This window comes from Microchirus variegatus, assembly GCF_963457635.1.
Source record: "Microchirus variegatus genome assembly, chromosome: 15".
Classification (NCBI taxonomy): domain Eukaryota; kingdom Metazoa; phylum Chordata; class Actinopteri; order Pleuronectiformes; family Soleidae; genus Microchirus; species Microchirus variegatus.
The window spans coordinates 168,415-185,000 of NC_139816.1; the positions used below are offsets into that span (position 1 = coordinate 168,415).

A 16,586-nucleotide genomic window follows, 5' to 3' on the forward strand; every position below is an offset into this window, starting at 1 on the left:
CACGGCTAACTTCTGCCTGTGCACACGATGCTGAGCGCTCATTGGCTCACAGCGCGCTTAGCCCCGCCTTTACAGCGTTTGGAGCGGGGAGGACACGCGCTGATTGGTGGAGAGATCTGGCCACACCCCGCCCCACTGGAGCGACTCCACCACTGCTGTAAACAAACGATGTGACCATTCACAATAATAATAGAAATAACAAAAATAATAATAATAATAACAATAATAATAATAATAACAATAATAAAAATAACAACAATAATAATAATAATAACAATTCTAATAATAACAACAATAATAATAATAATAATACTAACAATAATAATAATCATAACAATAACGACACTACTGCTGTAAACAAACGATGAGACCATTCACAATAATAATAGTAATAATAATAATAATAGTAATAACAATAATTATAACAACAATAATAATAACAATAACAATAACAATAATAATAACAATAACACCACCACTGCTGTAAACAAAGTTGTGACCATTCACAATAATAATAGTAATAACAACAGTTATAATAATAATAATAATAATAACAGTCATAACAATAACGCCACCACTGCTGTAAACAAATTATATAACAATAACAATAATTATAATATTAATAATATTGATATTATCACATATACTGTATGTGTATATATACACACATACACACACATAAATACTGTGTAATAACTGTGTCTGAGGGAATATTACATATATATATATATGTATATATATATATATGTATATATATATATATATATATACACATACACACAGTCACTGCAGCTCACTCTCACATCACACTTTGTTCCTTTGTCTCGTCCACATCACATTCATCTCTTCATTAGACACACACACACACACACACACACACACACACACACACACACCCTCCCATCCCTCTTCCCCAGAGAGTGTGACAGAGATTGACGATGGCCTATTATTTGATATCTAACTGAGCTCTGCATGCAACAACTCTGTGTGTCTGTGTCTCATAAAGACACACGGACAAGAACACACACACACACACACGCACACACACACACACACACACACACACACACACACACACACACACACACACACACTTGTTAGAAAAGTCCAGTTTGAAGAGAGATGATGATCATTTTGTTCAGTATTAACACTTTAACCTGTTGTCTGGTCATTACCAGGTGCTCACAGAGGTGTATTTATATATTTATATATTAATATATTTATATATTTACAGACTGCAGTAAAAGGTTGTGGAGCTCAGAAACCTTTGGGCAGATATATTACATTATTATTATATTATGTTATATTATTTACAGACTGCAGTTGTGGTGCAGTGAAAGGTAGTGGAGCTCAGAAACCTTTGGGCAAATCCTTTTATTTCTCAGTATTTATTCTGAGAAAATGCTCCTCGTTCACTGACTTAGAGCAGCTGATGAAGAGCAGCTGATGAAGAGCAGCTGATGAAGAGCAGCTCTTCTTCTTCTTCCTCTTCTTCTTATGACTGTGGTGCAGCTTTAAAAACCCTGATGAAAAGTCAGAATGACAGCGAGGAGTCGCTGAACTGAACCTGAAGATGGATCTGAAAGGTTTTTTAAAGGTTTGGAGAACAGCTGATGTGAAAGCATCTCCGTCATCATCACTGATGTAGAGGAGATAAAGGATTGAACCACAGAGCTGATCCCAGCTCACAGAACCATGAGTTCATCAAAATCAACGTTAAATATATACACACACATAATATGTGTGTGTATATATTTAACGTTTATATATATATATATAACTGCAGAGTTCACAATGACGAACGAAACAGACATCAGGGGGCAGTAGAGAGTCACCAGAGAGTCTATAGAAGAAGAAAAAGCCTGTAAGTGGGCACTCTGCACTGCCCTCTAGAGGAAGGGTTGCATAACAGCGGAGAATAAATCAGGTGTTGAGTTTAGTTTAGTTTAGTCAGTGAAGAACCATCACGTTTAATGAAGACTTTAACGACTGTCGTCAAACTCTGTCCTGCTCTGATCTTTATCTATTTAAATGTTTCTGCATCAGAACAGAGAACCCAGAGAGAACCCAGAGAGAACCCAGAGAGAACCCAGAGAAAAAGTCCATGCAGAAAGACCCTTGTTCTGACTGAGACAACAGCACTGTCTCTTCCTGATTGTGTGAAAGTGTGAGTTCTAAAGAGACACAAGTGTTTAGTGTGAAACATCCTTGAGAATCTTCACTAAAGACGATTGTTGTTGCTCTGGATGTTTTCTTTTCCACTGGAGAACAACACAACTGTACAACTGTCACATGATCTGTGTGAGTCTTTCTAACATTGTTGATGGTTTTGTGCAGCTGTCATTCTCTTATCTGTGTGTGTGTGTGTGTGTGTGTGTGTGTGTGTGTGTGTGTGTGTGTGTGTACTCACAGTTGTGTATCCACCACCTTCAACGAGCTGCCAACAAAAACTTGAATAAATCCCTAAGAGTCGACTGAGTAACACAGTCTGTGTGGGTGCAGACTCTTCCTTTCCTTTCCTTTCCTTTCCTTTCCTTTCCTTTCCTTTCCTTTCCCTTCCTTCCTTCCTTCCTTCCTTCCTTCCTTCCTTGTGTGTGTTATGGACAGAAAAACAAAACTACTGTCATTATCTGCAGTGATTCTGTCAGCTGTTGTTGTCATAATAAGAACAAACTGTACCAGATCTTTTCAGGACAAACATTTGTGTTTTCTTCCATTTGTAGATTAAACCTTAACCCTTCATACGTTTACAGTTTACACACACACACACGCACACGCACACACACACGCACACGCACACGCACACACACACACACACACACACACACACACACACACACACACACACACACACACACACACACACACACGTCTTCTTCCTCTCATATTTCTTTTATCTTTTACAGTAGAGTTCCTTGTCCAGGACACTTAATTGGAGCTGCATGGTGAAGGAAACAGCAGCGACATGTTTAACCAATGACAGAGGGACAGACAGAGGCTCAGCCTCGTCTTTAACCTTCCTGACAACACTGAGCACAGAGAAGATATCAGAGAGACGAGGTCATGGTGATGAAAACACACTCCTGACATGTGTGTGTGTGTGTGTGTCACTCAAAGAAAGACTGTGACATAAAGAGAGGTGTTCTTCATCTGATGATGATGATGATGATGATGATACATTGGAAACAACAAGAAAACACTACTCTCAACAATGATTACATCTGCAGTCTGTTACTGTTACTGCTGTTTGTTACTGTTATGTTAATGTTATGTTAATGTTATGTTACTGCTGCTGCTGTTGTATTGATTTATTGTTTTACAGAACACAGTATTTTTTCACTGTTCTTCCCCAGAGAGAAAACATATTTTTATTTTTCAACAGATTAAAAATTAATGTCTCACACACACACACACACACCCACACCCACACACACACACACACAGGTAACTGGAGGCAGAGCAGAGGACTCACTTTCCATTTCTTTTTTTCTTTTATTTTGAAAATCATGGCACTTGAACAAAGTCAAACAGTCAATGAGACAAAAAACACTGTGGTCAGAAACAGACCTGGAGTCAGTCCTGGAGTCAGTCCTTGAGTCAGTCCTGGAGTCAGTCCTGGAGTCAGTCCTGGAGTCAGTCCTTGAGTCAGACCTGGAGTCAGTCCTGAAGTCAGTCCTGGAGTCAGTCCTGGAGTCAGTCCTGGAGTCAGACCTGGAGTCAGACCTGGAGTCAGACCTGGAGTCAGTCCTGAAGTCAGTCCTGAAGTCAGACCTGGAGTCAGACCTGGAGTCAGTCCTGAAGTCAGACCTGGAGTCAGACCTGGAGTCAGACCTGGAGTCAGTCCTGAAGTCAGTCCTGAAGTCAGTCCTGAAGTCAGTCCTGGAGTCAGACCTGGAGTCAGACCTGGAGTCAGTCCTGGAGTCAGACCTGGAGTCAGTCCTGGAGTCAGACCTGGAGTCAGACCTGGAGTCAGACCTGGAGTCAGTCCTGGAGTCAGTCCTGGAGTCAGACCTGGAGTCAGTCCTGAAGTCAGTCCTGGAGTCAGTCCTGGAGTCAGTCCTGGAGTCAGTCCTGAAGTCAGTCCTGGAGTCAGACCTGGAGTCAGACCTGGAGTCAGACCTGGAGTCAGTCCTGGAGTCAGACCTGGAGTCAGTCCTGGAGTCAGTCCTTGAGTCAGTCCTGAAGTCAGTCCTTGAGTCAGACCTGGAGTCAGTCCTGAAGTCAGTCCTGAAGTCAGTCCTGGAGTCAGTCCTGGAGTCAGACCTGGAGTCAGACCTGGAGTCAGTCCTGAAGTCAGTCCTGGAGTCAGTCCTGGAGTCAGTCCTGGAGTCAGTCCTGGAGTCAGACCTGGAGTCAGTCCTTGAGTCAGACCTGGAGTCAGTCCTGAAGTCAGTCCTGAAGTCAGTCCTTGAGTCAGTCCTGGAGTCAGACCTGGAGTCAGTCCTGAAGTCAGTCCTGGAGTCAGTCCTTGAGTCAGTCCTGGAGTCAGTCCTGAAGTCAGTCCTTGAGTCAGACCTGGAGTCAGTCCTGGAGTCAGTCCTTGAGTCAGTCCTTGAGTCAGACCTGGAGTCAGTCCTGGAGTCAGACCTGGATTCAGTCCTGGAGTCAGTCCTGAAGTCAGTCCTTGAGTCAGACCTGGAGTCAGTCCTGAAGTCAGTCCTTGAGTCAGACCTGGAGTCAGTCCTGAAGTCAGTCCTGAAGTCAGTCCTTGAGTCAGACCTGGAGTCAGTCCTGAAGTCAGTCCTGGAGTCAGTCCTTGAGTCAGTCCTGGAGTCAGTCCTGGAGTCAGACCTGGATTCAGTCCTGGAGTCAGTCCTGAAGTCAGTCCTTGAGTCAGACCTGGAGTCAGTCCTGAAGTCAGTCCTTGAGTCAGACCTGGAGTCAGTCCTGAAGTCAGTCCTGAAGTCAGTCCTTGAGTCAGTCCTTGAGTCAGTCCTTGAGTCAGTCTCCTGCTTCTGTTTCACTTCATCACAGTCAAACAGGAGAAGTTTTTGGTAACTTTGTTTCTGAGAGTGAGTCACAGAGTTATTGATGTGTGAGTGTGTTCATCAACATTTACTGATCAATTATAAGAACACACTCATTTGCATATTAGTGACATCACATGTCCTGGTTAATGATCAACACGATGAAGAACACAGCAGAGCTCATGTTAGTCCAATCAAAGTGTGGTGATGAAGGTTAGGTATTAGGGTTAACCCTAACAGGCTAAGGCATAAGGCTAAAGCTAAGACTTAAGGCTAAGGCATAAGGCTAACCCTGTTAGGGTAAGGGTTAACCCTAAGGCTAAGGCATAAGGCTAACCCTGTTAGGGTAAGGGTTAACCCTTAGGCTAAGGCATAAGGCTAAGGCTAACCCCTTAGGCTAAGGCATAAGGCTAACCCTAAGGCTAAGGCTAATGCTAATCCTAACCCTGTTGATGTCAATCTTTAAATCTCACTCAAAGAAACAAAGTTAGCGAGTTCTTCTGAAGCTGATCAATGAACTTTCACTAAAACACGAACAATGAAAAGACACAAATGACGACATCATCACAATAACAACAACAACAACAATAATGATAATAGTTATAATAATTATAATCATTATATTAACTGTAATGGAGCCGTGCTACAGAGCTAAGCACAGTAATACTGTTAGAGTCAACACTTCATGCATAAAGAATATAAAAACATCATCAAATATAAAGACACTTCTGAAGAAAGAGCATCACCCAGAGAGGATTGTGGGTAATGACCAGCTGATTGTCCTTCATATAGTTTTATCAAACCTCGAGAGAGGAGTTTTCCCTTTATAATCCAGGTGGCGCTCATCACATCCAGGGATTATTAGATTATTCACCTCTGTCAGATTGACTTCAGCTGCAGTTGTTCTTTGACTTTGGTTTGTCATTAAAATACCGAAGATTCTAATTCATCTGCAGCTTCTTCTGATGATATGACGTCATCATGATGATGTCATGATGATGTCATGAGCACCACCTCAGGATAATAAACTGCAGTAATCTGACGGTGTAGACTGGATTAGTCCATGAGCAAGGCACTAACACTGCTGAGGTTAGAGGTTCACGTGCACCTCACCACACGAGGCGCTGTGGTTCACGTGGAGCAGTCTCATGTTTCTGAGGCTGGAATACTGATCACACTGTTTAATACATGGACTTTACAACACACACACACACACACACACACACACACACACACACACACACACACACACACACACACACACACACACACACACACACACACACACACACACACACACACACACACACACACACACACACACACACACACGCACACACTTCACTGGAGGAGTAACTCCTCCAGTGAATAATACTGTTCCAAACATCATTAATAACAGTTCTAATAATAATAATAATAATAATAATAATAACAATACAATAATAACAATAATAACAATAACAACAATAACAATAATAACAGGTCTCTCTATGATTGTCTGACACTCAGGTCAAAATGATTGTCAAAGAACAGTCGCAGAAGCTTCTTCATCCTCTGTGACCATGAGAGAGAGGAGGACACTTTGGAATATTTAAAGGTGAGGAGGAGAGGAGGAGAGGAGGTGAAGAGGTGAGGAGGTGAGGAGGAGAGGAGGTGAGGAGGTGAGGAGGTGAGGAGGAGAGGAGGTGAGGAGGTGAAGAGGTGAGGAGGTGAAGAGGAGAGGAGGTGAGGAGGTGAGGAGGTGAGGAGGTGAAGAGGAGAGGAGGTGAGGAGGTGAGGAGGTGAGGAGGTGAGGAGGTGAGGAGGTGAGGAGGAGAGGAGGTGAAGAGGTGAGGAGGTGAAGAGGAGAGGAGGTGAGGAGGTGAGGAGGAGAGGAGGTGAGGAGGTGAGGAGGTGAAGAGGAGAGGAGGTGAGGAGGTGAGGAGGTGAGGAGGTGAAGAGGTGAGGAGGTGAGGAGGAGAGGAGGTGAGGAGGTGAGGAGGTGAGGAGGAGAGGAGGTGAGGAGGTGAGGAGGTGAGGAGGAGAGGAGGTGAGGAGGTGAAGAGGTGAGGAGGTGAAGAGGTGAGGAGGTGAGGAGGAGAGGAGGTGAAGAGGTGAGGAGGTGAGGAGGTGAGGAGGTGAAGGGGTGAGAAGGTGAAGAGGTGAGGAGGTGAGGAGGAGAGGAGGTGAAGAGGTGAGGAGGTGAGGAGGAGAGGAGGTGAAGAGGTGAGGAGGTGAGGAGGTGAAGGGGTGAGAAGGTGAAGAGGTGAGGAGGTGAGGAGGAGAAGAGGTGAGGAGGTGAGGAGGAGAGGAGGAGGTGAACCAGGTGAGCTGAATAGAGTCAGAAGTGATGGAGGCCTGGAGCTGCAGCAATGAGGAGAACGAGGAGCAGAAGAGCAGGAGTCAGAGTGTGAGCTGAGGAGGAGATGGAGGAGGTCTGGATCTCTGAGCTGAGGAAAGCAGACAGAGGAACCTGAGAAACCAGAGTAGGACTCGCATAGTTGATGAGGGAGTCGATCTTCTCTGCCTCCTTATTACAGGCTTCAATCTGAAAAAGACAAGAATGAAACATCTGTGTGATCTACATCTATGTGACCTGCACTGAAACAACAGAGAAGAAGAAGGTAACCATGGAAACAAGCAACACACACACACACACACACACACACACAGAATACAAAACAGTACAGAGATAGATTGACTACACATACAACACTAGACTGATGAAGACCCTCGTTTAAGTATGAATGGAAGATGATCCTCATGAGAAGATCATCTGATCTTATTAGAGTTTATTAGTTTATGAGAGTTTATTAGAGTTTATTAGAGTTTATGAGAGTTTCTTAGAGTTTATTAGAGTTTCTTAGAGTTTATTAGAGTTTATTAGAGTTAATTAGAGTTTATTAGTTTATGAGAGTTTATTAGAGTTTATGAGAGTTAATTAGAGTTTATTAGAGTTTATTAGAGTTTATGAGAGTTAATTAGAGTTTATTAGAGTTTATTAGAGTTTATTAGTTTATGAGAGTTTATTAGAGTTTATGAGAGTTAATTAGAGTTTATTAGAGTTTATTAGAGTTTATGAGAGTTTCTTAGAGTTTATTAGAGTTTATTAGAGTTTATGAGAGTTAATTAGAGTTTATTAGAGTTTATTAGACACCACCATCACACTTCCCTCTGAGTCAAAGTGTCTTCACCTCCTCCTCAGATGTTAGGACATAGATTTGTAAAGAGACTGAGATAAAGACATAAAGACTCTGTAAACATCAATACATATCTGAGTTTCTGTGAGGTCACAGTCTTTGTTCATGAGACATTAAGAAAACCTGAAATAGCTGCAGTGTGAAGGTCAAACACACAAACATCTTTAGAAGAACACATCACTGAAATGAGCTGCAGAATAAACATCCTGGACATAATCAGTTCTGTGGAGAGTTCTTAGATGAGAATGAAGCAGCACAGAAACACAGGAGGTCTGAAGACACTTCAGCTCTTTGGATTCTGTGTGTGTGTGTGTGTGTGTGTGTGTGTGTGTGTGTGTGTGTGTGTTACCTGCAGTGCAGTAGGCTTCTGGTCGACTGGAGCGATCAGAACCACCATCTCATGGTCGATGCTCAGAAAACCAAAGACGTCGCACTGAGGCACAGAGACGTGAGATCTGAGGATCTGAAGGACGTCGTGGACGGTGACGGGCTGCATCTTATTCACCTGAGAGGAAGATGTTCTCCATCATCATCATCATCATCATCATCATCATCATCAGACACATTAAAGACACTTCTGATGAACCTGAGAGGAAGATGTTCTCCATCATCATCATCATCATGAGTGAGTTGAGTTCCTACCTTGGAGAAGGTGTTCATCTGCTCTTTGTTCCACAGGATCTGCAGCATGCTTCCACAGATGGGACAACAAGCTCCTGAGAACAGAGGAACGTTCAGGAAAAACACGTCGTTAACGTCATTAATGTTGTTAAATGTTGTTAAATGTTACACAAACACATCATTAGTGTTTGAACGATAAATAAGTCTTTTCATTCATATGTTTCTGTGTGTTTGTGTAAGAGCAGCCTCTCTCTCATGTTCTCAGGGAGGTTCTCCTGGTTCTCCTGGTTCTCCTGTGTAACCTCCTGTGCAGTGTTGCTCCATTCACTCACCAGGGGGCGTCACAGGTCTGCAGCCTTGCAAGGACAGAGGTGGACATGGAATAAACCCACATGCAGAGGAGTCTGGAGTCGAGTCAGAGACGGTTCCTACAGCGTGACACGGTCCATCGTAGTCCACGGCAACGCGATCGGAGAAGGCGTCGCACACCGTGGTGTACGTCTCTCCGTTATGACCACACACCTGATGGGGTCTGCTACACAAGTCCTGAGAGGACACACACACACACACATCAACACAAACACAAACTGCTGTCTGTCCCATGTAGTCCAGTGTCTGTCCCTCTGTCTGTGACTCTGTCTGTCCCTCTGTCCTCCATGTCTCTTACCTGACAGTGTCCCATATAGTCCAGTGTCTTTCCCGCCTGCTGCAGGTGACACAGACTCAGGTGGACGAGTCCATCAGTGTCACAAACAGGTTCCACAATGTTCTTGTCACATGACCCAGGACGTCCTACACACTGGTACTGAGGACAGTCTGAGACGTCACTGAGACACACTCTGTAGTGAGGGACACACCTGCAGACACACACACACACACACACACACACACACACACACATTAATAAGACATAAAGAACCATCACCATGGAAACAAGCGTCCAAGGCTGGAAACAAAGACACTGTTTGTTTTCTTACTTTCATCACAACAAGGTTGACACTTCCTGTGTGTGTGTGTGTGTGTGTGTGTGTCTGCAGGTGTTTGTTTCACTGAACAACCACAGACACCTGACAGTATCACAGTCACAGACACAGTCACAGACAGTATCACAGTCACAGACACAGACACAGACACAGTCACATACACAGACACAGACACAGACACAGTCACAGAAAAAGACACAGACACAGACACAGACACAGTCACAGACACAGTCACAGACACACAGTCACAGACACAGTCACAGTCACAGACACAGACACAGTCACAGACACAGTCACAGTCACAGACACACAGTCACAGACACAGACACAGTCACAGTCACAGACACACAGACACACAGTCACAGACACAGTCACAGACACACAGTCACAGACACAGACACACAGACACACAGTCACAGACACAGACACAGTCACAGACACAGACACACAGACACACAGTCACAGACACAGACACAGTCACAGTCACAGACACAGACACACAGACACACAGTCACAGACACAGACACAGTCACAGACACAGTCACAGTCACAGACACAGACACAGACACAGTCACAGACACAGACACACAGACACACAGTCACAGACACAGACACACAGACACACAGACACAGACACAGTCACTGACCTCTGGTTCCTCTGACAGGGTTTATTAGAGCATGGTTGACTCAGACGACACTGTCCAAAGACAAACTGTTGGTCCTTGAATCCCATACATCGAGCCACACAGGCGCTGGGGTAGGTTCTACCATTAGAGGCACAGACTGGGATGAAGCGGTCAGGACAACTGCAGGGGAGACCTGAGGGTCACAGACACAACAGGTTACAGTGTATTACAGTGTATTACAGTGTGTTACAGTGTGTTACAGTGTGTAACAGTGTGTTACCAGTGAAGTGTGTCTGCTGGTCCATGTTCCCAGAGCTCAGACACTGTCTGGTTGAGCAGATGGTGGATCCAGAGAAACAGGAACATGAATGACAGTCGATCCTGAACGATGAGCCGTGACCTGGAGACAATGAAGGAAACATCTGAGTCATTAAAGTCTGACTAACTCTAACTATGACTACACTAACTATTACTAACTCTAACTATGACTAACACTAACTATTACTACACTAACTATTACTACACTAACTATTACTAACCCTAACTATTACTTCACTAACTATTACTAACTCTCACAATTACAAACTCAAACTATTACTAACTCTAACTATTACTAACACTAACTATTACTAACTCTTACTAACTTATTTTACATGTTATAAAACATGTCACTCACACACACACACGTGTAGAGTCTGCATGAACATGTTATCATCATCATCATCATCATCATCATCATCACCATCATCATCATCATCATCAGTCTTACTCTTCCTCTGTCCTCCCACGATGCAGGGTTTGTTGATGTCCACACAGGGCATCTCCACGCAGTTCTCCAGACGACCACTAGGGCCACAGCTGCACACCTCGTAGCAGCCGTGGGGTCCGGCACGAGTCGGCACCTGGATACGAGCGTCCAGGTGAACCAGGAACTCTGAGGCCTCGCCCAGTTTACAGCCTGAACACACACACACACACACACACACAGTTTACAGCCTGAACACACACACACACACACACACACACACACACATACACACATACACACACACACACACACACACACACACACACACACACACACACACACACACACACACACACACACACACCTGGGATGCAGATGAAGGGCAGACAGCTGACTTGGTCTAAACAGCCCTTCCTGTTGACCTGACACAGGTGGTTGCTGGGACAGGGATTAGGATTACAGGGATGAACGACCTCCTCCACCATGTCGTTACCAAGGGAACTGGGAGCTGGAGGAGAGAGAGGTAAACAAAGTCACATGACTGACAACTTCATATACAGATAAATGTGACTCATGTTAGACTGAGAGGGAAACACACACACACACACACACACACACACACACACACACACACACACACACACACAGTAAATTCATTTTTAAATCCTTTGCATTGACCTTCAGCTGATGAAATGTTCTCAAACACAAATACAGAGATGAAGCAGATTCAAATGGAGACGAGACACATTTGAATAATGTGACCATGATCAGCACATTGTGTGTGTGTGTGACAGTGTTGTTCCACCTTCACAAATGTTCTTCTGCCATCTAGTGGCCACATTTCATTTTACTAACATATCTGACTGATCCATCATGGACTGATCGATCATAAAGAGAACTGTAGAACTGACACTGACTCTATATATATATATATATAAATACACACATATACATATATATACGTATAAATATGTATAAATATGTATATATATGTATATGTGTGTATATACAGTATCAAACGTGTGTGTTAGTGACTGACTGAGGTATCTGTGCAGAGGGATGCAGCGTTCAGGATCATCGATGGGTGACAGCAGCTCACAGATCCTCTCAGGTGTTTGTCCTTCATGGAAACGTCTTCTGTCTCCACACTGAGTCAAGATGTCCACACAATCTGACCTGAGGACACACACAGAGACACACAATCAACCTGTGCAACACAACACAACACAACACAACACAACACAACACAACACAACACAACACAACACAACACAACACCAACACAACAGCAAACACACAACACACAACAAGCTGATCAAATTCATGGCAGCTTACCTGAGCATGACCTGACCCTAACTGACAGACTCACAGACTCACGGACAGACTCACAGACTCACAGACACACAGACAGACAGATTCACACACAGACTCACAGACAGACAGACTCACAGACAGACACAGACTCACAGACAGACAGACACACAGACTCACACACAGACTCACAGACAGACTCACAGACAGACTCACAGACAGACTCACAGACAGACAGACAGACCTACTTGCAGATGACGCTGCCTCTGAACTTGCTGTGACATGGTTTGATCTGCAGAGAACAGGCCACAGTTTTCCACATGTCAGGTAAACACTTCCTTATGTCCAGGACCGGGATGTTCATGAACGGCATCTTGATCGTCCCGTTGGACCAGAGCTTCATGTCGTTCATGGCGCCCTGGTCTGACTGGACATTACAGCTGCGGAACAGCTCTGTGGGCCTGTGGACGACAGATCATGTGATCATGTGATCATGTGATCGTGTGATCATGTGACCGTGTGATCATGTGATCATGTGATCATGTGATCCTGTGACCATTTGATCATGTGATCATGTGATCATGTGACCATGTGATCATGTGATCATATGACCATTTGATCATGTGACCATGTGATCATATGACCGTGTGATCGTGTGACCATGTGATCGTGTGACCATGTGATCATGTGATCATGTGGTCGTGTGACCATGTGATCATATGACCGTGTGACCATGTAATCATGTGACCATTTGATCATGTGATCGTGTGATCGTGTGATCATGTGGTCGTGTGACCATGTGATCATATGACCGTGTGACCATGTGATCATGTGATCATGTGACCATGTGATCATGTGACCATTTGAACATGTGATCATGTGATCATGTGACCATGTGATCATGTGATCATGTGATCGTGTGACCATGTGATCATGTGACCATGTGATCATGTGACCATTTGAACATGTGATCATGTGATCATGTGACCATTTGAACATGTGATCATGTGATCATGTGACCATGTGATCATGTGATCATGTGATCATGTGACCATGTGATCATGTGATCATGTGATCGTGTGACCATGTGATCATGTGAGCAACAGGAAGTCTTTTTCATGTCAGATTGGAGGCTTTGGTCTCAAGTGACTCAGCTAATGAGGGGTTTAAAAAGTTCTGTTCTGGGTGTGGTTCTATCATTACATCTGTGTGTGTGTGTGTGTGACCTGTTGTTGAAGTTGGTGCAGTAGGTCAGGTCCTTGCAGCCCAGTTGACAGGGTTCTCTGACATCAGCCAGACAGTTGATAAGCTCCGCCTCCACAGGGTTGTACTCACAGAGCTGGTCAAAGTCCTGCCACGTCTGACTGCCCCAGTTAGTGCTGATCTCCTGACACATGTCTCTGTCACAGCACAAACACAGTCACAAACATACTTCACTTCTTCTCTAGTCCTAGTCCTAGTCCTAGTCCTAACTCTGTACCTGCACAGTGACGTGTTGGCCTTGGCACAGCAGTGCAGTTTGGCACAGTCCATCTTAGCAGGATGAGGGGTCTCCTCCTCAGGAGGTGAAGGAGGTTTAGACCCCAGGAAACACTGCCACATGGGATCCTGAGGAAGAGGCTGAGAGTGGCACTCATCGATCAAACCCTCCATAATCTCATGCTCTGTGCTCATGGTACGAAGGATTCTCCTGCAGGCCACCTGACAGTGAGGGTCCTCTGCTCGGTCACAGCAGTACAGACCTGAACATGAAGGACATATATCACAGGTGGTTCCTCAGAAACATCACTTAGTACCTTCAGATAATACCTGGTTTATTTATTTGCCTTTTGATTCATAAATAAAGGATAGAAACAATGACATTGACTATAAATGTGGTCAAATTCTGCTCCAACATAATTATTGGGTTTAAAATTAAAGAGGCACCTGTGAAGGCCATGACTCCACCGTGTGGTCAGTTCTAACATTACATTTCAGAAGTGAGTTTAGAGCAGTTTACAGAAGAGTCTGTGGGTGTTAAAGCAAATATTTATCTTTAACTGTGAGTTCTGTCAGTGTCTACAGTTCATCTCTGTGAAGGCTTCACACAGACCTTTCATCTCCACAGCAGGACTTTAAGGGTCTATGGAGGTTTAACCTCTTCTTCCCTGACCCTCTTTTTGGAGTCCCTGCTCTTAAATGACATGCCCAAACTAAATAGAGTAAATCTCTGCAGTTACAAGCTCTATGTGAATAATCTTGGTATCAAATTGAAGATAACACTTGTGAGATTCCACCAGAGGTGTAAGTTTCACTGTAGATGCCACTGTGTCAGAGTAAATGTACATGGAACACAAATGAAGGATTTTTTTCTCTCGCCTAAAAAAAAATGCATTTAAAGCAAATATCACCTTCAAAAATCTGCAGTAGGAGCTTAAAAACACATGGAGGTCATGTAACAACATGTGGACATGAGCTGTGAAAAGTCTGATGCTACTGAAGTGAAGCAGAGTGAAATTACAGAGGTTTTAGTAAAGAGATGTCTGGGTGTTCTTACTTTTGGCTCAGCTTGGCACCATCTGTGCCATTTGAGATTTCTTAGGTACCAAATTATTAAAAACCCATTTAATTTTATTTATATGTCACTACAGATCTAAAAAGAACTTGTTTTGAAAAAAAAAAAAAGTATAATAACTTGGTATGATAAATGGATGCTCCCTGTGCGTAATAACAACTCTGTGACTCTGCAGCGTCTTCAGTTACTCAGCGCCATAGCTCTGGCTTATCTTGGTCAATTAGGGTGATTGACAGCTCGTTTTAAACCTCTAAACCAATAGAATCAGACCCCAATCTCCAAATGTGTGTGAATCACTTCATTAGCGAGTCAAAAGGACATAAATGCATATGACGCATTTGGGCGGACATTCGCCCTTCTCTAATCAGAACGATCTAATGTCGCTCTGTAATGATCAATCAGACCGGGATTTGTCCCCAAAGCATGCTGGGAAGTGTAGTTCTTCATTAGAAGTGGTTTTGTTCTGGTGGAAATAACTTGTTTTGATGAACAGTAAAGGTAAGACGACATTTCTGCTTGTAGTCAGTTGTTGTTTTGCTCTTATTTTGGGGCTGGATCTGTGAATCTTGGTCGTAGAGTGATAAAAATGGTACGGCTGGAATCTGAGGATTCCGCGCTGTCCAGTCGACACGTGTTTTATTTGTTTACATAATCACGCTGACGCTCCGGTGTCACTTTTTAAGTGTGTGTGTGTGTGTGTGTGTGTGTGCACAGACTCACTGTCTATAGGGCTGCGTATGGGGTAAGACTTGGTGAAGTTGTTGACACAGCTGAGCAGCTGAGCGCTGTGACTCTGACAGTATTCTTTGACAGCGTTGATCTGGGACACTGTGGGGGTGGAGTCAGTCCTGAAGATGGCCTGACAGTACTCTCTGCAGGTGGTGTGACGTCCTGCATAACTGCAGCATGTGGAGCCCACTGCAGCGAAAGAGAAGATATCAGTCAGTTCTCTGGGAGACTGAAGCAGAACCTTCACAATAGCAGGAGACCACATCAGGAGACCACATCAGGAGACCACATCAGGAGATCACATCAGGAGATCACATCAGGAGATAACATCAGGAGATCACATCAGGAGATCACATCAGGAGATCACATCAGGAGACCTAAACTATCTGCTTTTTCATTCACACGTCGTCTGCTGCTTTACCCTCCACATGAGGGTCACTGGGTCAGAACCTGGAGAACCTGGAGAACCCAGAGAACTCAGAGAAAACCAACACATATGCAAACTCCATGCTAGAAGGCAGTTCTTCAGACCAGGTCACAAACCTGATTCTTCATCTCTCTTCTCTAGAGAAACACTTCTTAATCTTAAATCTAATCCCACACAGACAGAAAAATGTATTTAGGCATCAAATAATCTATATTTGTGTATATATATATATATATATATATATATATATATACACATACATATACATATACATACACATATATGCATATGCATATGTATGTATATATATATGCATATGCACAGTGATGATACTGTGGATATTCTAGTTCCTCACATTACACTTCTGCAGAAGAACTGACCTCATATTATGCTCTGTGCGTGTGTGTGTGTGTGTGTGTGTGTGTGTGTGTGTGTGTGTGT

General features: G+C 43.8%; 1 protein-coding gene across 1 annotated transcript in view; it reads right to left on the reverse strand.

Moving 5' to 3' along the window:
• Positions 1 to 7,145: 7,145 nt before the first annotated feature.
• reck (reversion-inducing-cysteine-rich protein with kazal motifs) overlaps positions 7,146 to 16,586 on the reverse strand; it is a 20,977-nt gene continuing 11,536 nt past the window's right edge. The window contains exons 8-21 of the mRNA XM_083901277.1: positions 15,710 to 15,907; positions 13,916 to 14,177; positions 13,662 to 13,835; positions 12,684 to 12,896; positions 12,164 to 12,300; positions 11,489 to 11,632; positions 11,146 to 11,334; positions 10,657 to 10,776; positions 10,398 to 10,569; positions 9,435 to 9,624; positions 9,100 to 9,313; positions 8,789 to 8,862; positions 8,496 to 8,651; positions 7,146 to 7,494 (exon numbers count right to left, since the gene is read on the reverse strand). Coding sequence (XP_083757403.1) covers positions 7,288 to 7,494; positions 8,496 to 8,651; positions 8,789 to 8,862; positions 9,100 to 9,313; positions 9,435 to 9,624; positions 10,398 to 10,569; positions 10,657 to 10,776; positions 11,146 to 11,334; positions 11,489 to 11,632; positions 12,164 to 12,300; positions 12,684 to 12,896; positions 13,662 to 13,835; positions 13,916 to 14,177; positions 15,710 to 15,907 — 2,450 coding nt within the window. The 3' untranslated portion in view covers positions 7,146 to 7,287. The remainder of the gene's footprint in view (positions 7,495 to 8,495; positions 8,652 to 8,788; positions 8,863 to 9,099; positions 9,314 to 9,434; positions 9,625 to 10,397; positions 10,570 to 10,656; positions 10,777 to 11,145; positions 11,335 to 11,488; positions 11,633 to 12,163; positions 12,301 to 12,683; positions 12,897 to 13,661; positions 13,836 to 13,915; positions 14,178 to 15,709; positions 15,908 to 16,586) is intronic.